This window comes from Trachemys scripta, chromosome 3, assembly GCF_013100865.1.
Source record: "Trachemys scripta elegans isolate TJP31775 chromosome 3, CAS_Tse_1.0, whole genome shotgun sequence".
Classification (NCBI taxonomy): Eukaryota; Metazoa; Chordata; order Testudines; family Emydidae; genus Trachemys; species Trachemys scripta.
This window is the reverse complement of record NC_048300.1, coordinates 90,933,319-90,957,334: the sequence shown is the minus strand read 5'-3', so window position 1 is coordinate 90,957,334 and position 24,016 is coordinate 90,933,319. Positions and strand designations below refer to the sequence as shown.

Sequence of the window (24,016 nt, the reverse complement as noted above, 5' to 3'; positions counted from 1 at the left end):
ATCATGCAGGGTTAATTATGTTCTGCTTCATATAATATTAAAAAGAAATTACTTTAAAAGCATACTTTTCTACTGATGCACAGTTTGGCATTTTCCTTACTATGAGAATGTGCCTTTCACACTAGCTAATGTAAACACCATTGCTTAAAGAATTCTATTTGTGTCCGTGTGAAATTCTCTAATGCCATATTTATTTTGTTAACACTCCAATCTCCTGGTTTGAATATAGCAGAACCCATATTTTCTGCATTAAGAAAAGTATCCAAGAAAATTATCTTTCCATACTCAACTAGTGTTAGATCAAAACAAAAAAGTCTGAAGTTATAAAAAGTGCTATCCAGGTCCATGATTTACTCATTTATTTTCCCAGAGGGATGTGAATCCCCTTAGGAAATAAACAAAAACTCTAACAGCACTACAGCTTTTATCCCCAACTCACCATTATCCCAATCTGAAGATTTAACACTAACATGTGAACTACCAATCCACTTGGCATTAAGCGGTTCTGTTCTTTACTTTACTGGTGATACACATTACACTGGAAAAAACAGGTAACGTTTTTCTGTCTCCCAGTTTCCTCACCTGTAAAATGTGGATACTATTTATCTATCTTACAAATCTGTGGTGGGGCTTACTTCATTAATGATGAGATCCTCAGACAGCAGATGCTATAGAAGAATGGATTATTATGAGTCTCAGAACAGCTGATTTGGCATTAATACCAGTGAGAAATCTCTTTATAAATTTCTCCAGAGTAGACATGACTTAAAGCTAATTAAAAATATTTGAGGTAAGATACTCGGTTCTTACTTCTAGTAACAAAAAAGCAAGAGGATGGGGAAGGCAATTTTTTTTAATGTTCATTCAAATCTCTCTATTTACAATTTAATTTTATATTAATAAGTTTTTTCTCTCTCTCTCTTCCAGTAGCATCCAGAAACAGGACTAGAAATTCCATGAGACACAAATGAGGCTCCAAGTGATTCCTATCCATCAGAGCATCACAAAGTATCTATCTCTCAGACCCTCCAGGGAATGTTCTGAGAAACCCTCTCATCCTCTGCCCATGGTAAGATTCCAACATGAAAGCAGGATGCCTGTGTTATTAAAACTATTTTAGTTCCAGGAGGCCCTTAAAATAGCTTTAGCACATCCTGTGCATTTTGCAGTAATCCCTTAAGGAAAACTTTCTTGGCTAAGGATCATTTGTTTGTCCATTACCATCAGTGTACTTTTTCTGCTCTCCCTCCTTTGAGGCTGCCCCATTCAGTGCACGCACCAAACACCCACTGAAAGTGTGAATTTTACAACTGACTACTATATGATCTCTTATAAATTCCTGACACCTTCTCCAATCAGGCTGGAACTACAGCAAGACCTGAACTATTGCTTCCACTTTCAAATATAGCCACAAAACACAGAGGCAGGAGAAAGTGAAACATTATTTCAAAGACTTAACTGAACAACATTCACTTTGAGATCTGGGTGAAGTTCAGGATTGTTTCTTTTTAATTCAAACTGTTTCCCCTCTTTTTAGGCTGGAACTTTACCCCTCGTAACACCTCACCTTTAATGTGCTATTCAGCATTCGGATTTGGTGGAGTTTCTCATTCATGGAGGGGTTTTTGCTCCGTTTGGCGAAGGACTTTCTGAGCTCTTTTTTGGTTGAAGGTCGACGGTCCCCGATGGGAGACAAACTTGCTTGTTCTAATGACTTGTAAAGTCGCTCCATTTCATCTTCGGAGCATTTTGCCTGTTCTATAAAGAAAAGAATAATAATAAATAAGAATGTGACTATGATAGCAAGTTACAGTGATGCTGGATTCAATTAACAGGATTTTAACAAAGTTAAAGTGACTATATTTTCAAAATAAAAACAGATGGCAATTTTTCAGTAATATACAGATGACAAAAAAAAAAAGTAAGTGCTGGTATTGATACTTCCAGCTTCTGTCTCAACAGTGACAAGTCTATTTCTTGAAGTGAAGGGCTCTTTTGTGTTCTGAATGTCTTTATTATGTAACTCTGAACAAGTGTTAACAACATTCACTTTGAGCAAAAAGAAGCTTTGATAGAATCTACTCTCATTCAGCTTTTCCCTTCACTCCAAACACTGTTCATCACCTTGAACACTTGTTCCACTGGTCTCTCTCCGTTCCTAGAAAACACAGAGCAAATTCTGTTTGATACAGCAGCATATCTTGAACTAACATTTTGTAGTTTTTAAACACACAACCAAAAATATTTGATTGAGGGAATAAAAGAACAGGGCATTTCAGGAGTCACAAAAGAAGTTTCCGAGATGCTGGGACTATGTATGAACAACTAGGACATATGGTCACATTACATATAGTTGCCAAATTTCATACACTGACTGTGGCACAGAATTCCTCATGGAACTTTCACAATGAATCCTTGTTTAAGAGTGTTTCAATTATTCCTTTCAGTATGACAGCTTTCTAGGTGCAGCACCATCTCCTCGAGATGGGGACATTTGGGAGAAGGAGAGAACAGCTGGGAATTAAGCAGAAAGATAGGACAAAAGCAGCCCTGGATAAAAGGTATTTTTTTAAAGACACTATTTAATATGAAGGCGCAATAATTAATATGTGCCAGGTTTAGATGACTGAAGGTTAGTAAAAAGTAGTGCTGTCACTTAATCACAGTTAACTCACGCGATTAACTCAAAAAATTAATCGCAGTTAAAAAAATTAATCACGATTAATCGCCGTTTTAATCACACTGTTAAACAATAGAATACCAATTGAAATTTATTAAATATTTTGGATGTTTTTCTACATTTTTAAATGTATTCATTTCAGTTGCAACACAGAATACAAAGTGTACAGTGTTCACTTCATTATTTTTATTACAAATATTTGCACTGTAAAAATGATAAAAGAAACAGTATTTTTCAATTCACCTCATACAAGTATTGTAATGCAATCTCTATCGTGAAAGCGCAATTTACAAATTTTGTTACATAACTGCACTCAAAAACAAAGCAATGTAAAACTTTAACGCCTACACATCTACTCAGTCCTACTGCTTGTGCAGCCAATCGCTAAGAGAAACAAGTTTGTTTACATTTACGGGAGATAATGCTGCCTGATTCTTATTTACAATGTCACCTGAAAGTGAGAACATAGCTGGCACTGCAAGGTATTTACGTGCCAGATATGCTAAACATTCGTATGCCCCTTCATGCTTTGGCTACCATTCCAGAGGACATGCTTCCATGCTGATGATGTTCATTAAAAAAATAATGCATTAATTAAATCTGTGACTGAACTCCTTGGGGGAGAATTGTATCTCCCCTGCTCTGTGTTTTATCCGCATTCTGCAATATATTTCATGTTATAGCAGTCTTGGATGATGACCCAGCATGTTGTTCATTTTAAGAACATTTTCACTGCAGCTTTGATAAAACGCAAAGAAGGTACCAATGTGAGATTTCTAAAGATAGCTACAGCACTTGACCCAAGATTTAAGAATCTGAAGTGCCTTCCAAAATCTGAGAGGGACGGAGTGTGGAGCATGTTTTCAGAAGTCTTAAATGAGCAACACTCCAATGCAGAAACTACAGAACCCGAACCTGACTCAGATGATGAAAATGAACATATGTTGGTCTGCACTGCTTTGGATAGTTATAGAGAAGAACCCATCATCAACATGGACTGATGTCCTCTGGAATGATGGTTGAAGCATGAAGGGACATATGAATCTTTAGTGCATTTGGCACGTAAATATCTTGCAACGCCGGCTACATCAGTGCTATGCAAATGCCTGTTCTCACTTTCAGGTGACATTGTAAACAAGACACAGGCAGCATTATCTCCTGCAAATGTAAACAAACTTGTTTGTCTGAGCGATTGGCTGAACGAGAACTAGGACTAAATGGACTTGTAGGCTCTAAAGTTTTACATTGTTTTATTTTTGAATGCAGTTATTTTTTTGTACATAACTCTACATTTGTAAGTTCAACTTTCATTATAAAGAGATTACACTACAGTACTTGTATTAAGTGAATTGGAATATACTATTTATTTTATTTTTACAGTGCAAATATTTATAATAAAAATAAATATAAAGTGAGTACTATATACTTTGTATTCTGTGTTATAATTTAAATCAATACATTTGAAATGTGGAAAACATCCAAAAATATTTATATAAATGGTATTCTATTATTGTTTAACAGTGTGATTAATCTGAAATAATTTTTTTAATCACGCGATTAATCGTGATTAATTTTTTTAATCGCGGGATTAATCACAATTAATTTTTTTAAGCACTTGACAGCCCTTGTAAAAAGGCATTTTCAATATGGGAATCTTGACTGTAGGACTCATTTTGCTGCTGGTTTGACAAGGCCACAGATTTTTGGTCATCAGCTCATAATACAAGCTACACAGTTTAGGCTCATCTAGCCCACATAATCTCTCAGGAAAAAGGCCTGGGTTTATTGTTTCTTTCAGTGATATTGGATCCTTTAGCTGGCAATGGTATAACATTCAATTTTATTTCACTGCTTTTTTTTTTTTTTTTTTAATGGCCACCTATGTGCCAACTGAATTTTGTTGATCAGAATATTTTATAAACTGAAGTAAATTAAAAAGTGAAATTAATCCTTTCCTTTCATCCTACCAAACTGTCTTTTCTTGTCTGAAGGAACAGGTCCCACCCATCTTCCCCCCCACACTCCCCCCAACACACACACTCTCTCTCCTTTATACAAAAGAGCCTTCACATTATGACTGCCCTAACCTCTCCAAGGAAAGGATTAATTAATACTGCCCATAGTGATCCATCTTCTTGGATCTCCACAGTAAATATTTTAAGGAAAAGGTAAATGAAAGCGACCACTGTGTCACATGCTTCTTTTATAAGCCTATGTCATACAGGTTCTTAAGTGACACTTGCCATTAGAGAGCAGCACTAAGGGAGATCAAAGAATCATAGAGTACGCTAAGAGCCAAGATTTGATCCTAAGAATATCTTTGTAAGGTTTTCCTATAGCACCCGACCCATGATCATAATGTCTAAAGGCCTCATCCTGTATCCACTGAAGTGAATGGGAATCTTTCCATTGACTTCAATGGACAGTGGCTCATGCACAAAATGTTGAAGTAGTATAAAAGATGTTTCCCACGTTCTAGAAAATGTTGCTTTCTTTCCCCCTCCCCACAATGCTTTTTAAAACCCTTTGGCTATAGTGAGAAAACTTTAGCTTTATGATACTTTACACATATTTGTGTTTCCAGTGCTTAAGGCATGTGTGGGTTATCAGGCATTTTTACATTACTTTGCAAATATAAACAGATTGACTGTACCTTGACTGGAACTAATTATAGCTTATGGCTTTGATACAATATTTGAGGGGAGGGGGAAGCAACTGCTGTATATTTAACAAGCTACAGGAAACAGAAAAAAAATGCACGTGCTAGGCATAATACACGGCAGTAATATTTCCTGAAAATTGTTGGCTCGCACTGTTTACTTTGGAAGAAGCAGCTGCATTTGGTTCAGAAGTGGATTTCTGCTCATGGCAGGGTTGGCTTTGCTGGTAACATGACATATTGGGATCATAAATGTGACATTCAATTTCAGAGTGAAAGTAACAATTATCAGGTGTATAAGAAACTCAGGAGACAAAAAATAAATGGAATTTTATTTTATTAGCTTCATACCACAGCCCAAAACACACTAATTAGGGAGTAGGGTTCAAAAAAGAACTAGATAAGTTCATGGAGGATAGGTCCATCAATGGCTATTAGCCAGGATGGGCTGGGATGCAACACCATGCTCTGAGTGTCCCTAAACCTCTGACTGGGAATGAGGAACAAGGGATGGATCACTTGATGATTACTTGTTCTGTTCATTCCCTCTGAAGCATCTGGCACTGGCCACTGTCAGAAGACAGGATACTGGGCTAGATGGACCATTGGTCTGACCCAGTATGGCCACTCTTATGTTCTTACACAAGGCTTTCTTTTGGAGCTACTCAATGATGACTACCAATGCACTACAGGGGCCACTGAGGAGCATGAGACATGCCATCCATGAACACACCTCTTCTGATTTCTGCGTGCTGACATCTCATAGAGCAAAATTACTATTCTTAATAATAATAATAATAATAAATAATTAATAATCATCAGGGTATTTTATGTGGCAACACAGAGCACTAATTCCTAGGCCAACCAGACAATTTTCAAACTCTTTTTGATCAATTCCCCTTTCCATTGCCTCCACAAAACAATCCAATTGGAAAGATTCTCAACTTGCTACTAAAACACTCACATGGTCGAAGGCCAAAACCAGCTATTTATCTCAGAGCCTATATGACAATGAGTTGATGAAAATTCACATTTAATTAAATCACTTCATCAATTCGGAGTGGTTAAGGCCAGAAAGGACCATTAGATCATCTAGTCTAACCTCTTAAATCTCACAGGCTATTAAATGTCACTCATTTACCATTCCACTGAGCCCAGTAACTGGTGTTCTCATCCTACCTGCCTATTTTCTCAATTTAAACCTTATGATACAAGAAGGGAGGATTTCCTTATGGCCAAAAACTCAACACAGCAGCTCCCAAGTAACTCCATACAGTAGCTCCCAAGTGACTAGCACTTCAAAGGAGAGACAGAATAGGGTGACCAGATGTCTTGATTTTATAGGGACAGTCCTGATATTCAGGGCTTTGTCTTATATAGGTGTCTATTACCCCACTCCTCCCCATCCCAATATTTCATACTTGCTATCTGGTCACCCTAGACCAGAATTTTGAATTCCACTTCCAAAGCCTTTCAAAACTGCAGAATTAAAGATTTTTTTCCCAAAAAAGGTAGGCCAGAGTCAGTAGATTTTACATAAAATGTTAAAATACGAAGCTGTTTCGCTCAGGTGAATAAAAGTAGCAACAGTGTAGAATCTAAATGGAATTTTAGAAAATGGTTTAAAACAGGGTTCTGTTGACCATGGTATGTGGAGCACTGGTGGACTGGTCACATGATGTTCTTTGTTTCCAGTTGCTCATCAACCAGGAGCTATAATCAAGGAGAAGAGTTGCCACCAGAACAGTTAAAAATAACTAAGTAAATACTTGCCTAATATTTCTCTTTTGTAAACAAATCCTGTAGTTATCAATAGATAACATGCCTGTCTATACATCAGAAGATTTCAGATTTGACTCCTGCCTGGCTTGTAGTTCTGACTTCAGCAGCCTGCCTTTTGAGCTCCCCTTCCCCAGAAGCAAAGCCCAATGCTTTGTGGTCTAGAAGGTTTTACTCAATGCTTCATATTCAATACTATGTGACTGCAAATGTGAGAAGTGATCCAGATGACTATAAATGGCAAAGGAGTTGTCCACTAGACACTCACTTTTCAGATGTGGTCCATGCTTTTGAAATACCTCATTTTAATATGTCAATTAGGTGTTTCAACAAGTCCAATAAACAATTTGTGATAATAAAAAATACTTAGCACTTGGACAGTGCTTATCAACTTTGAAGTGTTTCACAAGCGGTTTGTCATGTCAGAAAACAAGACGACACGAATTGTTGGTTTTGTTTCCATAAAAATATTAGGGAAAAAATTAAGGTTGGATGGTTGTGATAAAGTAAGCACTGACCCAAACCTTGACCTGCAACTGAACTTTTTCTGAAGTTCAAATCATAGGCGCTGACTCCATGGGTGCTCCGGGGCTGGAGTACTCACAGAAAAAAAATAGTAGGTGCTCAGCACCTACAAGCGGGCCCTGCTGATCAGCTATTCAGCAGCGGGCAGGAGATGCTGGGGCGGGAGGTGGAGGAGCAGGGGCAGGAAGAGGCGGAGTGAGGGTGGGGCATTGGGGGAAGGGGTAGAGTGAGAGTCGAGCATCTCCGGGGAAATCCGAAAGTTGGTGACTCTGGTTCAAATAATGTGATGTAATCACAAGTTATTTTCTATCTTTCAGCTTAGTGCTTCTGGTTCCATCCATGACTGGAAACGGAGTACTGATACAGTCTATCACAAGAGCAACTCAGTATTTTATTCCAAACAGAAGCAGGAAGCATAAGAAATCTCACAAGGAAGCCAATTCTCATCAGCTTTGTGAACAGATGTTTTAGGGCTCAGTGAATTCAATAGTTCATATAAAACTTGAGCAATCTTGGGTGTATTATTGTATCATTGCAATACGTTTACTCTGGGTCAGATAGTGAAAGGATATGCAGAGAGTACACGTCACTCAGTCTCCCATGTCTGAGTCATCTATATTGTGACACCCAAATGGGGTTTGTTCTGATGATGTACAGTAGAACCTCAGAATTATGAACACCTCGGGAATGGAGGTTGTTTGTAATGCTGAAATATTCATAGCTCTGAACAAATTGTTATGGTTATTCTTTCAAAAGTTTACAACTGAACATTGACTTAGTACAGTTTTGAAACTTTACTATACAGGGGAAAAATGCTGCTTTTAACCATCTTAATTTAAAAGAAACAAGCACAGAAACAGTTTCCTTACCTTGGCTTGCCTTATCTTGGCAAATCTTTTTTTTTTTTTTTTAAACTTTCCCTTTATTTTTTAAGTAGTTTACATTTAACATTGCCTTTTTTTTTTTCTTTGTCTTTGCTTCTGCCTGATTGTGTACTTCCGGTTCCAAATGAGTTGTGTGGTTGACCCGTCAGTTTGTAACTTTGGTGTTCATAACCCTGAGGTTCTACTGTAGCAGCAAAGTGCTGAAGAGTTTGGGTAGGTGAGCTTTCTCTAGAACCTCTCTGATCTTCATCCTTCCAACTGGCTCATCTAGCCAAATTCAGGTCAAGTTGTTATTCATCTCTAGCAACTTATTTCATAACTCATCACCAATTAGTATTTTCTCTACCCCTGCCCTTCAGAATATGTGGATTCTCTCTAAACCATGCAAGTTAAGCCATATAAATGTAACTGCAGCACTTCTTTATCTCATCCAAATTTTTCAGTTCAGAAGTGGATGATACAAACATGCTTATTTTTCTCCCAGCAGCGGCAGAGGGACTGGAAATAAAGTGAAATAGTGAAGATTAATAGAGAAGAAATACAGCTGTTATGTACTTTTCCATTTGTCTGGCATCATTAGCTACAGGCTTCTAAATTGTAGGATGTTACTGATGAACATACCACACTGATCAGTTTTACAGCATCTTTCAAGCAAGGATCCCCCAGCAGTTTACGAACATTGTTATGTTAAGCCTCACAACACTTCTGAAGGCATTATGTCTGCTATATAAGGGGGGGAGGGATAGCTCAGTGGTTTGAGCATTGGCCTGCTAAACCCAGGTTTGTGAGTTCAATCCTTGAGGGGGCCACTTGGGGATCTGGGGCAAAATCAGTACTTGGTCCTGCTAGTGAAGGCAGGGGGTTGGACTCAATGACCTTTCAAGGTCCCTTCCAGTTCTAGGAGATGGGATATCTCCATTAATTTATTTATTTTATTTTATTTACATAGGTTAGTAAATTGAGGCTGAAAGAGATTGCGACTTGCCCATTGCTACAGAGGGAGGAAGTGGCAGAAAAGGGAACAGAATTGAGACACTCAACTACTTGTTCTCCATTCCCCTAAATACCAGATCACACATCTTGCAAATAATGTCAGATAGACAAACCAAGTAATCTATCTGCTGCATCCTCATTCTCCTCTGCTGCACACAGTTATTGCTTGTGGCCAGGGCCGGATTAATGCAAGGGCTTTAGGGGCTGCAGCCCAGGGCCTCAGGCTAAGGCAACAGGCACGCCGACAGGGGAGGGGGACAATTGCCCGGAGGCCCGGGTGATTTAAAAGAGCCCGGGGGCCCCAGCCACCACCAGTGGTGCAGCGGGGCTAAGGCAGGTTTCCTGCCTGCCCTCGCTCCACCCCGCTCCTGGAAGTGGCCAGCACATTCCTGCGGCCCTGGGAGGGAGGAGGAGGGTGTCTCTGCACGCTGTCCCTGCCCCGAGCACCAACTCCGCAGCTCCCATTGCCCGGGAACTGCGGCCAATGGGAGCTGTGGGGGCGGTGCCTGAGGGCAACGACATGCCGCAGAGATCCCCTGTGCCCCCCCTCCTAGGAGCCGCTGCCAGAGGGATGTGCCGGTCGCTTTCGGGAGCCACCTAAAGTAAGGGGTGACCCCTGAACCCCCACCCCCTACCCCAGCTTAGAGCCCACATCCCCTCTCTCACCTAAACTCCCTCCCAGAGCCCACACCCCCTCCCTCCCCCAAACTCCCTCCCAGAGCCTGCATCCCCTTGGACAGGGCCCCACAAAATCTAATAGCCTCAGGCCCACAGGAGAGTTAATCCAGCCCTGCTTGTGGCTATCACAATGTCCCGACTGTACCAAATATTTTGGTGTCAAGGTTCACAGAAGAGAAAAGAGATCGGAGAGAGAAATGAAAAAAAAAAAAGAAAAAGAAAAGAGAACTCTGCATCTCCATCTTGTGGCTCCCTTTCTCTCTCTCTCATCTCGTCTCCTTTCCCAGTTATGTCTGTGGGATTCCACTGTCTGCTTTTATGGTAATAGAAGACATGGAACCTGTGGTTAAGAGGAAACCAGGGAGACTCAACATCTTATTGTTCATTTTTTTTAAAAAGTCCTGTTTCAAGATTTTGATGATGTTCCTGGGAAGTTAATTACAGCTCCCTCAAAGCCACAGACAAAAGAAACGGGGAAATAATTTACTTAAGAGCATAGATTAAACATACTAGTCCCAGTGAATGGAGAGCTGCAAAACTCAACTCTGTAAAAGGGAGAGAGAGAAGAAACAGGAAAGACATGTCATTACAAACATTAAATACCAGGCCATTTACCCACTTGTACTTTGGGTTCAGAACTGAATCAATTTTTAAAGAACTGAGACCTGACAAGGAGTTGCACAGTTAAAAGCTCATTTGCAAGGTTCTGAAAAATGTATAGGTAAATTTTCACTTTAAAACATTGATCCTTTTCTACATCTATCAGAATTATCATCAAAATAAAGCTAAGGTTAGCCACATCCACCTACAGGGCTACCTTCCACATGCAGCACCAGATTCTCTCCTGAAGCAGAACTCCACCAAGAGAACTCTGTTGGTTAGCTACAGCCAGAATCTTACCCCTTTATACATTCAGAGCAGGAAAAGGGGGTCAAGGCATAGTAGAGAATCTGGCCCATGGCATTATTAGCAGAGATGGGTTAAACCAAGAGAAGAGAATGTCAACTCTGAAAACCAGGAACTGTTCAGATCCAGATCTCATTAACAAATTCCTTCCCACAGAGCCACCCCTGCCAAAGTTCAAGGAGTTTGAAGAACAGGCGCCAGTTTTGCACCATCTCTAATTATGAGCATGTGACAGATCATCAAATGTTACTGGCTAAAATGAAACAACAGAAGAACCAGCATGAGAATCATTTGCCGGAAGAATTTCTTTTCTTAAGCTTTAGGCCATTAACCTCAGCTGGCCATAAATCCTCAGGAAGAAGGATGTTATTGCTATTGTAGAAGAAACCTATATAAATATAAATAAATGTTCCCATTCTCTTGTAGCAATGTTTCAATATCTTCTGCTTCCTTTCTTTTTTTGTTGTTGTTATTATTTGTGGTGATGGTCATAATCAGGCAATTTGTTCCAACAGTTGCCAAAAGAAATAAAAATTACAGGGATTGGTTATTGAGTGTATCTTGCTGCCAGGGAGAAGGTAAGAGAAACCCCTGGATACAGAGCACGTAGTCAGATACTTGTTTGTATTCTTAACTGACTGGTGTTTACTTCTCTGTTTCTTTATGCCAGGTGGAGTTTTGATTCCTTTGTCTTATGTGCAGCAGGCAACAATCCTGAAATATTAATTTCTATAAAAAGCAGATGATGGAATCAACTTCCTATTTCAAAGTGAGAAACCTGTTACATCTCTCTACAGAAAATAGTCCCCTCCGTCTTCTCTCTTATCTAGGGTTTTGCACCACACTCATCTCTACAATATCTGAACCTTCCTCAAAATACAGAGCAGTGGATTTAATACTACTACTACTATTTAAAAGTGCTGTGCAAGTCTCAAAACGTTCCTCATTTCAGTTTGAATAATAACTCGAGTCTGAACATTTAACTGAATCCTTTGCTTCTCTTAAGGACATAGCCATTTTAAAAAGTGAGAATGGGTTTGTTTCATTTCCGTTTTCCTGTGTCCATGTAACGTTACTTCTTAATCATAATATTCACTATGACCCAGTGTATGTTTTGGAGTCTACTGAATTCTATCTCCAAAGGTGTATCACATAGTAGGTGTAGCTGGGATTGTATTTCATAAATTTACTGTTGCTTGTTCCTATTCTTATTGGCTCATTATTATACAGTTGGTTTTCTTTGCAGCAAAACATTTTTTAAACTGGTGTTGCTGTGTTTCTTTTTCTCTTGCCAGGATATCAGTAAAGCAAAATTCCTTGTTTAGTTTTGAACATTCCCCTAGGTGTCAAATAACTGTTTAAATCTGTTTTTATCCCAGTTTTTTTGTTCACATATATAGTCATCCATGGCGCACACAAGCCTAATAACAAATGGCAAAACATCAGGCTAAACTCAGCTGAAGACAAACAAGCAATATATATGCACAACTAACCCGATGTTGGGATTTGCAATTGGAAGGTCTCATTTTGGGTTATGGAACCCTTTACCCACCAGGCTCCCTTCTTTCCTGCATAGCCCTTCCTACAAAGTCAGAGATACTCCTCCGTCCCCGTAGGTCAGGATTTTCCCCATGTAGATCCTTTTTCCTGGCTGTTGATAACCAAAGAATTCATCAGTTCTGGCAACCTTTCACCTAGGTCCTACATGCCACCATGTTAGAAATTCCATTCTGGTCCTTCCCTTTGCCAAAGGGCCTCAAAGTAGATTGTGTGACAGGTTATTTCTCTCCCCTCAAGAGTGAAGAGGGAGGTGTGTGCATGGAGCTGAATGTTTCAAAGCCAGAATATTCATCAACTCTATAATTGTTCTGGTTACAATGGTTCAGGCCATTAGGCAATAGGAGTATTGGACCTTCAAGGAGCAGCAATATAAGCTGGGACCTTGCCCCTTACATCCTATCTGAGAGGCAAAGGGGTATGTAAGAGCAGGCGTGCAGTACATGTACAGGGAAGAACCCATACTTGTTGCATTAACAAATCTTCAAGCCATGGTATATTTATTTCATTGATTAAAACAATCCTTTCATTCTGTTGCTGCTTGCTCTGAATGGAGTATTTTTACATCTGGCTTGCCTGTGCTTTGCTAATGTACTCACAGGGTTCAGACACATCCCTATTCGCTATCTGGAGTGAGAAGGTCCTGCTTGATGAGCCTTAGAACCAGCATTATATTCTTTCCAATATGCTCATCTCAAGCTGAATCCCTGATTTTCTCAAATCTCATAGCTGAAATACCATGAAATTTATCTGCCACTGAGACTTCATACCCCTCCCCCAAATCTGCTACAATAAAAAGCTTTTACTCTCCACCCCCACCCTCCCCTCCACGCACCCCACCCCCACTCCCAACCAAATGAAGGAAAGAAAGACGTGTACAGTATGTAATTGGATTACTTGGTAGTGGGTTATGATGCGCACAAGCAAACACGGAGGTTATTCAGTTTCCATAGTGACTACTCTGTTGAAGTTATCTATTTCTGGAGTTCCATCACAGAACATCAATAGCTAGGGATCAGTTTACAAGCACTCTGCCTTTTTTGACAGCTGCCAGCTAGACAATGCGGGAGAAGGAAATGTTACTTTTCTCCAAAATACGTTCAGCCATTTTAAACCAGTGTACCGATGGGACCTTTATAACTTCACAAGACAATTATACGAAAAGGTTCACAGATTTTCTTCATTGTTTTTAGTGGTTAGTATTGTGTTATCTTAGTAAGATTTACTTCTGAAAAATTGTATTCCTAGTTTATTATTGTGCCTATTCATTATCATGCTAAATCTTAGAGACAAGGTGGGTGACGTAATTTCTTTTATTGGACCAACTTCTGAAACAAGAGACAAGCTGGTCCAATAAAAGATATTACCTCACCCCCTTTGTCTCTCTAATATCCTGAGACCAACATGGCTACAACTATATTGTACAGGGCTTTGGAGCGGAGCCCGGAGCTGTAGCGCGGAGCAGCTCCGGAGCAGTGGAGCTGCAGGTTTTTGCCTGGAGCTGGAGCGGAGCCAGAGCACAGCTCCAAAGCCCTGATACTGTATACACTAAATCTTAGTAATACAAGTAATTGTCAAAACAACTGATTATATCACAGTAGTGTATACTAAGCAAAAAAGGTGCAGCTACAAAAATTTGAATAGCAACCTCTGAGCAATTGGGACAGTCCTCTCCCAGAGGCATGGAACCAAGCAATTACTGCACCCCATCACCTACTATTTAAGGAAGCTTACTCTGCCTAAACGAAACTGTGAGATCTTGGACAAAGAGCTCTTGGCAATTAACACTGCCTTTGAACAGTGGTGTCACTACTTGGAAGGGGTCATCCAGTCTATGTATTTACTGAGCTCGAGAACCTCGAGTACAGTGCAGGGCCAAGCCCATAAACCAACGACAACTCTAGTGGGCCCTATTCTTCTCCCAGTTCAGCTTTACCTTGACCTACCTCCCTGGAACTAGAAACAGCAAGGCTGACACTTTGTCCCAAAAGGTATGGCTCTAACCCACAAGGCCCTAGTCCAGAACCAGCCCACATTCTCAAGTCTGATAATTTCCTTCATGTGACCCACTGCCAGGACCTGTTGATGCTTATCTGCTCTGCCTCTGTCTCTGGAGTTCCACCAGACGAGATGGCCATTACTGATCAAGAAACACATGACACCCAGAAGGGGATCATGTTCGTCAGGGACCACATCTATGTTCCCCCTCGACCTGCAAGAGTGGTTGTTCTTCAACTGTGCCAAGACTCCATCCAGGAAGGACACTTGGGGTGACATAAAATACAACAATTAACATCCGGTCCTTCTGGTGGCCCCATATGCACTCTGCAATAGGGATCTTTGTTGCTTACTGCCAGGCATGTGCCTGCACCATGATCCCATGCCAGAAAGCCTATGGTCTCCTCCGACCTCTGGACACCCCATCTCTGCCCTGGGAGGCCATTTCCTTGGACTTTGTGGTAAAACTATCAGAATTCTGACAATGGTGGATTGCTTTTCCAAAATGGCCCACTTTATTTCTTGCTTTGGTTTACCCTTTGCAGGGGAAACCACCCCCTCTGGCTAAACAATGCAGTCTATCTTAATGGACTCCCAGATCATGTCACCTCTGACCAGGGGCTTCAGTTCACTGCCTGCTTCTGGCACTAGGCCCTACATCTATTAGGGGTCAATGTGCACCTGTCCTCTGTCTACCATCCTCAGTCAAATGGCCAAATGGAAAGAATCAATCAGATCCCAGAACAATACCTATGATGCTACACCAACCATCACCAGGATGACTGGTCTACACTATCACCATATGCTGAGTTCTTGTATAATAATGCAGACCATGCAACCATAGGCCACAACCCCTTCTTTGTCAACTATGGATACCACCCCTGAGTTCACCCACAACTATCAACATCCTCACCCCCCTTCATTAGCGTTGGACCTAGTACAACACATCCATCACATCCAAGAAAAGATGAAGGAGGACTACAAAAGGCACATGGACCAGCATAAGCAATAAGCCTCTACCTACTCCGTAGGACAAAAGCTATGAATTTCTATAGACAGATAAAAAGACTGTATCGGAAACTAGACCACTGGTTCCTTGGCCCATACCAGATTTGGTGACAAATCAATCTGGTCATCTTTGAGCTCCAACTCCCTCAATCCCATGAGTCTACCTTGTATTCCATGTCTCACTTATAAAACCTTACACTGAGAACACATTTCCCCATTGTCTCCAGTCACCACTCCTACCAGTACAAGTACAAGATTAGGAGGAATATATTGTCCACAAAGTCCTCGATTCCAAAGTCAAGCAGTGTAAGTTGTGGTACGTGATTGACTAGGAAGGTTATGGCCCAGAGGAATGCACTTGAGAGCGAGCTGAGAACATTCATGCTCCTGCCCTGGTTCAGGTCTTCCATAGGAGCCACCCTGAGAAACCTAGACCCATGTCTCCCAGAGGGCACCCCTAGGAGAGGGGATGATATCATAACCCACAGACCTTGAACCTTGGCCCACAGGGTTCACAGGAGCAACCACGCTCCAGCCCTCCCCTTGGCAGCCTGCTGACAACTGCTTACCCAGGACTCATGAAGCCCAGCCCGTTTGAGGCTCCACCCCTGAGGTCCTATTGACAGAGTCCCACTGGCCTGACCTAAGCAGCAGCAGGAACAGGAAGGTGTCTGAACAACTGAGATCCACCCTGCTTTGGGCTGTGTGCTTCCCATTCCTACTCCCCCAGCTTGACTTCCTGGCATCCCAACTCAGCTTGACTCCTGGCATCTGACTTGTGGTTCTGATCTCAGGTCTGTCTCCTGCATCTGATCTCCCGGTATCCTGACCTGGCCTGACTCTTGACTCCTGTCTCGTGACTGTGGACGCTAGCTCTGACCATTAGATCTGGCTGCCCACAACCCAGCCATGACAGCAGTTTATGTACTTAATGCACTGTACAGACATTCTCTTATCAATCACACTCCACTGGCAAGTTATTCAGAGAAAAATTAAAAAGAAGAGAGGAAAATGCAGATTTCATGTTCTATAGTCCTGCAGAGAGGTGCCTCTCCGATATGCTCACCTTTGGATAGTGTCTTCGTTCCTATCAAATCTTCTGGCACAGTCAGGCGATCCCTGCTGCTGTCTGATGAAGTTGTGTCTTCACTTAATAAAGAGTTCTGAGATCCATTATTAGATTTAAGAAGCCGGCTTTCTGCCATTTCACTACTGTCCGCCATTGGATGATCATCAGCATGAATCTGGACACAGAAGGATAAAGGCTGATCAACCTCTTCCGTGTTAACTATGTGAAGCCAAGACTGTCTCTCCGAATGAGCCATTTTGGCTAGCAAGGAAGATGAGGAATCTTGTGACTTCATGGTGCTTTCCAGGGAGGAGAGAGAACAGGATGCTTCACTTGATAGCGGCGAGATCAATAAGGACTGCTGCTGAGCCTGTTTTCCGGAACAAATTGAGAGAGAAAAATAATTATTCAACCGCTCCTTCTTTTCTTATTATAATGACCCATGAAACAGTTTCACACATTTTCAAAGTATGCAAAGAACTGCATGGTCACAAATCAACAACTGCTCCCCATACACACTTTCACACACCCCAGAGTGCACATTCTCTTTTGAAAATGGGCATCTGGCTTTCAAATATCAGCTAAGGCCTTGTCTATACCAGAGACCTGTTCTGCTTAAGGCCATTGGTTGCCAGTCATTAGGAATGCAGCAATGGTGCAAACTCCAGTATAGACATGCACATCCACTATTTGCACTAGTGAGACTTACCCCAGTTTCAAACTGGGGAAAACTCCACCAGTGGAATGCTTATGTTTTGGATTTGGCCTTCTTGGTACTTCAAACTTCAATAGATTTTAGTTCTCCCAGCTTTAATGATCTGTGTTCTGGTGACTACAGGTGTCCGTCCTACATGTGTCTCAGGCCTTGTCTACACTAGGCAGTTTCACTAGTGCAACTATACTCATAGCTGGCCACCAATGGCAAAAATCAGGTCAAAACCCCATTGTATACTAGGTCTGAGGTACAACAGGCAAGGTCCTTCACAAGAAGCTATTTAAGAAAGTAAGAAGTCATGGGTGAAAGGCAAAATATTGTTATGACTCAAAAACTGCCTAAGACTGAAAACAAAGAGTAAGAATAAATGGTTAATTTCCATCATGGCAAAAGGTCAACAGTGGGGTGCCTTCAGGTTCTGTATTAGGTATGGTGGTGTTTAATATATTTATTAACGAACTAAAAAAGGCGAAGGGGGGAAACAGCGAGGTAGCAAAATTTGCAGAGGACAAAGTTATTTAGGTTAGCCACACCCAGAGAAGACAGGGGAATTTCAAAGGGACTTCACCATGATAGGTGAATGGGCAACATGATAAAGGATGAAAGTGAATGTTGATAAATGCAAAGTAAATTAATGGAAGCATATTATCCCACATCTGCCAACTGTGGGGTTCTTACAGCTTTCTCTGAAGCATTTGGTACTGACCACTGTCAGAGACTCAATGGGACACAGCATTGAGTCAGTATGGCAATTCCTATGTGGGATGGGGTGTTCACCCCACACCAGAAAGGATGGGGTTAAAAGCAGCCTAGGGAGGCTGCACACGGAGCAGCCAATCAGAGCCCAGTGGGCTTACATAAAGGGAGATGCAGGGCATGAGACATTCAGTTGCTGCAGGGAGCCCAAGGAGAGAGGACTGTATTCTTAGTGGGCTGCAGGAAGGTAGCACTTTGAGCAGAACAGTTGCTGTCAGGGACCGGGGGAGCAAGTGGGAGCTCCTGGCTGGCTGCCGGGACATGCTAGCTGTAGGCCCTGAGAAGAGGGTGAAGAAGGTGCTGGGACTGTGGGGAAGTGGCTCAGGGAATTGAAGCAGTATTGCCGGAGCAGTTAAGCAGGAGGCTTCTATCTATAGGGTCCCTGGGCCAGGACCCAGAATAGTGGGTGGGCCTGGATCCTCCCCACTCACCACGGGGGAAGTGACTGAACTATAGAACTGGGAGTTGCTTCCCCTCCCGGAAGAGGAAAAACAAGGCTAGTGATGCAGCTGGAGGGCTAAGTCATAAAAAGGATGCTGCCGTTCCTGGACTGGAGTGGGTCTACAAGTGGAGACAAGGACAGGAGAGGCACTACCAGGAGAGGGTGCGCCAGATGAGGGAGCTAATGTATGTGATGGCGAGCAGGAGGGGCCGCTCTGGGGAGCAAACTATGTCACACTGTGTTCCTAAAATAGGAGAGATATCTGTAATGATCAGAAGAGAGAACATCTAAACTGAGAGCACTGAAAAATGTTGAAGCTGGGTTGCTAGGGAAACCTCCTGGCTAGGTATGACAAACATAACACACAATCATATCCTTAGGGCCAGTCTAACATACCTATTAACAATACACTAATGATCCATAGATTAACAGCATATCTAAAAACCAAATACAACATTTTATATTATGCTGTGCAAGCTTTTGCAATTCAATGCTGCTGTAACATGCACTATTTCCTTTTAAAGTTGGGGGGGGAGGGGAATGAAGCACAGTTTCTTCCAGGAGTGTAATTATTAATCTTTTGCAGAAGACAAAGAGTGTTGATAAAAAAAAATCCTGAGTAGAGCTATGATTTTTCAGTCACTGGCTGGTCTGAAAAAATTGGAAAAAAAATATCAGTTTGGGTTGAACAGAAACTGAAATTTTTCAGAATTCTCAGTGAATCAAAAAAGGTGAAAAAAATGTATTCATGTCAAACAAAATGTTTTGTTTGGGTATTTTTAATAAAAGGAAATGAAGGGCTAGATTCACAAAACTGGAGGTGGGGGGTTACGTGCCCCCTCACTTGCGCCTTGGCTTGTACTGATCATGCTCAGTAACACTACTGAAACTGGCTGCCCTTCCTCTGTCCCCCCACTATTGGCAGACCCAGGTCGTCTCTGGGGGTGCCCTTATACCCAGTAGCCTGGTAGCTAGGGCACTTCCCAGGCATGGGAGAGATCCAGGTTGAAATCCCCTCTCTGGAGCAGATATTTGAAACTCAGACCTTCCCTTTCCCAGGTGAGTGACTTAACCACTAGGCTATTCTGGAGTGGGTCTCTCTCCATCTCTACTGTTCCACTTTGTATAAAATATTCATTGGGCCAGAGAAAGAGAATAGGAATGACTCTATAACCCAGTGGTTCAGATGCTCACATGGGAAGACTGATGTCTAGGCTCCAGTGCCGGCTGTAGAGTAGGGATTTGAACCTCGTTCTCCCTTATCTCACATGAGGGCATAACTACAGGGCATGAAGAGGGTACTGACACCACCACTAGCTCCAATTTTGTGACTGGTGAATAAATCCCTTTCTGAATCTAGCCCCAACACTGAAATGTTCCATTCTGATAATGACAAAAAGGGTTTATTTCCAAAATATTTGCTTTTTTTGTTTTGACTGAAACAATTCACTGACTTTAACAAGAATTTGTGAAACGTTTTGGCCAACCCACATCTGCATATTTTAATAAAAAAAGGTCAATCCAAAAAAATTTCATCCAGCTCTAATCCTGGGACCCTGTTTATAGCACTGACTGGCTGCATTCTGGTAACTATATTAAAAACGTTTTTTCAGAGCTCTTGAGCCTAACCCAGCTGCTTACATAATTTAAATTATTTACACTGTCATAAATTTCATCTGCTAGAGTCAGAAGTTCCTCATGGTATCCCAAAAAATAAAGCTGACAATAAGCAAATCAGGAGGGTTACTCTTCCCAATAATTTAAGTCAAGGAGAGACTCTGGCCAAGTATCTGTTCCCCAAAGCAGTACAACTAAAACATAAAAATGAATGCCAATGTGATGTTAATGTTCAGATTTTAAATGCTGAATCATCAAGACAGGAAAATGTTGGAATTTACATATGTAAAAGAAAGCCTTAACAATACGTGAACTTTGCATCTTTGTGAAGGACTCTTCTTCTTTTCATTTTGTATTAAAGAGAAAAAGGATGACGGGGGTGGTACAGGAAAAAACTCTTCTAGTTCTCTCTTTTTAATTTATTTATTTTTTTAAAGCTATCCAGTATTTACCTAAGTTACCATAGTGGTTGCTTTGGAGCTATTGCAATCTTCCATATACTAGTAAATCTCCATTTTAGGGACATTTTTAAAAGCAGATGTTTGACCAAGGCAATCCTAAGGATCCCACTGGAGATAAATGAGTCTTTAGGGCCTCTTTTAGAGAGAAATTACTGACATGAAACACCTTAACTGTCCTCTTGGGACCTCTGCAGTCTATTATCTCAATAGAGCTGCTGTTTGGGAGCAATAAATCCACTCACATGTGGACCTGCCTGCCTGAGAAGCCATGGTTTTCAGGAGAGCCTAAGTGACTCTAAAGCTTGAAGTATATAGTCCAGCTTGAGGAAATATACCTGCACTAGCTCTGACCAAGTATGTACCTATGGTCTTGGATGGGCTCATACTCAGGGTGGCTAGCTTCTCCTGCTGTTAGCACCGCCAGGGCTACACTAATTCCTAGCATGCTGGGTCAATCAACTTTATACCTTCCAGTTCTTGTGTAGACATACCCTCAGAAGCATAATTCCCATTTTCAAAAGTGACATAGACACTTAGGGGCCTAAATGTCATTGAAATTCAGAAAGATTAAGGCGTGGTCTACACTGTGTGTGGGGGGGGTGATCTAAGTTACTCAACTTCAGCTACGTGAATAACGTAGCTGAAGTCGACATACTTAGACCTACTTACCTTCACTGCAGTAAGTTGGCGGCTGACGCTGTCCCGTCGACTCTGCCTGCATATCTCGCCCTGGTGGAGTACCGGAGTCGACGGGAGAGCGCTCGGTGGTTGATTTATCGCGTCTAGACTAGACACGATAAATCAACCCCCGCTGGACCAATCACTGCCCGTCAATCCAGTGGGTAATGTAGACAAGCCATTAGGCTCCCAAGTGTATCACTTTTGACATGGGTTTGTGTTCCTAAGATAAATGTTACTTCTAATAAAAATTAGAAAGTATGTAACTAGAGTATGGATTCCAACCTTGGGTGTGTCCCAAAGAGCAGATTTTCATACAATAGCATCCAAAGTCTGGCAAACTTTGGGGATTTATAGCACAAAAATCCTATATTGAAGGCACACGTCAAAAGCATTACTTCACATCCTTCTCAAAACCAGCTGCTCCATTCCAAGCATTACCCCAGTATGAGACATGCTGTTCATTTGTCCAGTGGCTCTGCTGCTCCAACAGCTGCCTCTGGTAATTTATGAAATTTTGGCCAAAGAGGACTTTGATATGACATTAAATCAGGTCTGCTGGTGTCTGAGTGTGCTCTGCTAGCCGTGACTAGTAGTAGCCAGAAAGCTGTGGGTAGGACCAACCAGTTAGGGTGACCAGACAGCAAGTGTGAAAAATTGGGATGGGGGCGGAGGGTAATAGGAGCCTATAGAAGAAAAAGACCCAAAAATCAGGACTGTCCCTATAAAATCAGGACATCTGGTCACCCTACGACCAGTGCCAATCAGTGCACTGCCTATTGACTAACTAAAAAAAGACTGGGTTGCTTAGTGGATAATAGGCTTGTTTCTATCAGGAAGGTGATGTGGGGGTGGGGAGATGAAAACTAAAGAGGGAAGAGGGTGGAAGAAAGAAAAGAGGAGCTTGATGAGGGGAGAGATCAAGGAAATGTGAGTCCCCATAACATCCATCTTGCTTGCACCCCTCCCACTCCTCCACCCTGCTAAAATCCTAAAGCCAGGCTGACTCTTGATGCAGTGGATTTCACATACAACATACAACAGAAGAACATATGGGAAGGAGACACCCAGTGACGGCCTTTGCAGAAAGAGAATATTTAAAATAGTATGATTAAACCCCCTATGGAGAAATGCAGAGATATTCAATTAAAATCTCAAGATCAACATGAGGGAAGGGCAGCTACAACGTATTGTAACAACCCATTTGCTTTTATGCTGGCACTATTAAGTCAATGATTCACTGCAGTATAAAATTCCAGATACTTTATTCATTACTAGCCTTTGACCCAGAATAAATCTTTGAGCAGAGTCTATAAGGTTCTCATTCTCTGCTCTATTTATAGCCACTAGACCACATTTAACTTTCAGTTAGTGCAGTGAATAAAGAATCTTGAATTTTACATGCCAGTGAACAATACATGTTCCAGGAGTGCCAGGTGGGTTGTTTTACAGTATTTAACATTTGACAACTGTTTTAGGAGAGGAAGTGCAGATTCATTTATCTGACTGAAACAAAAGGGGAAATAAGTGAGCGGGTGACACATAATCCTAACTTTATAAAAGCAAATTTAGCTCTGGTGCAGGGTGCCAAACAGACATCCCTGCAGGCAGATTCTCTTTTTATCCACAGAACAGTACTCACAACTACAGCGTAAGCTTCATTGACTAACCTATGTGCCTCAATATATTCAGGAAGAACCACCTCTATAGGTGAGGAGGTATTTAGGGTTTGACTTTTTGCTTAGGGGAAGGGAACATAAAAACAAAAATCAGTCAAATCAACACCTGCCATTAGTTGCAGTGTCAACATTTGGGCTCATGCTCCAGACTGAGCCCAAACGTTGACACTGCAATTAAACAGCTCCTTAGCCTGAGCCTTGCAAGCCCAAGTCAGCTGGCCTGGGCCAGATGCAAGTTTTTAATTGCAGTGTAGAGAACCCTTAAAGAGTCTAAAAAGATAAAGGGAAATGAGGGAGTGGGGCAATGTGCTGCAACATGCAAGGAAGGTGATAAGTAACTAATGGCAGGTGTTGATTTGACTGATTTTTGTTTTTATGTTCCCTTCCCCTCACCCAGGAGCTGTTTACTTTAATCTATAACAGAAGCCAGGCAGGAGGGAACTGGGGAATATTCTAAACAGAAGCTCTACAGGAAACAGAAAAAAAGAGACAGCCAGCCTACTGAGCCTAGCTTTAGTAATAGTACTTTTTTCCTTTTTCTAATCGTTTGCCTGTTCAATGTTAGAAGAAAGTGATTTTTTATCATTTTCACATAACATCATCCTCCCTCCATTCAGCTCTCTCTCTCTCTCTCTCTCTCTCACACACACACACACACACACACACTTACTTCAGTTCCAACAGTTTTAGGACCTTCTCTCAACACCATACCCCCTCCTTCCATGCTAATGAGAAGCTTACTCATGAGATAAGTAGATAAAAATTGATATGTTGGGTGACTATCAGTTAGATTCTTTTCAGTATCACAGAAGAAGAGACTCTTTGGGAGGGATTTAAATGAGGGCAGGGTAGTGTCTTTATGGACCAGCCCTGGAAGGATGTTTGATACACGGTGTGAAATCCACCACTTCCCTCAAAGATACATTCCGCCC

At 41.6% G+C, this 24,016-nt stretch overlaps 1 protein-coding gene across 5 annotated transcripts in view; it reads right to left on the bottom strand.

Moving 5' to 3' along the window:
* Window positions 1-24,016, bottom strand: part of IPCEF1 (interaction protein for cytohesin exchange factors 1) — a 108,324-nt gene that overhangs the window by 6,447 nt on the left and 77,861 nt on the right. For all 5 annotated transcript variants that reach the window (XM_034765362.1, XM_034765363.1, XM_034765366.1 and 2 more), the window contains 2 exons: window positions 16,734-17,106; window positions 1,568-1,758 (listed from right to left, as the gene is read on the bottom strand). In XM_034765362.1, coding sequence (XP_034621253.1) covers window positions 1,568-1,758; window positions 16,734-17,106 — 564 coding nt within the window. The remainder of the gene's footprint in view (window positions 1-1,567; window positions 1,759-16,733; window positions 17,107-24,016) is intronic.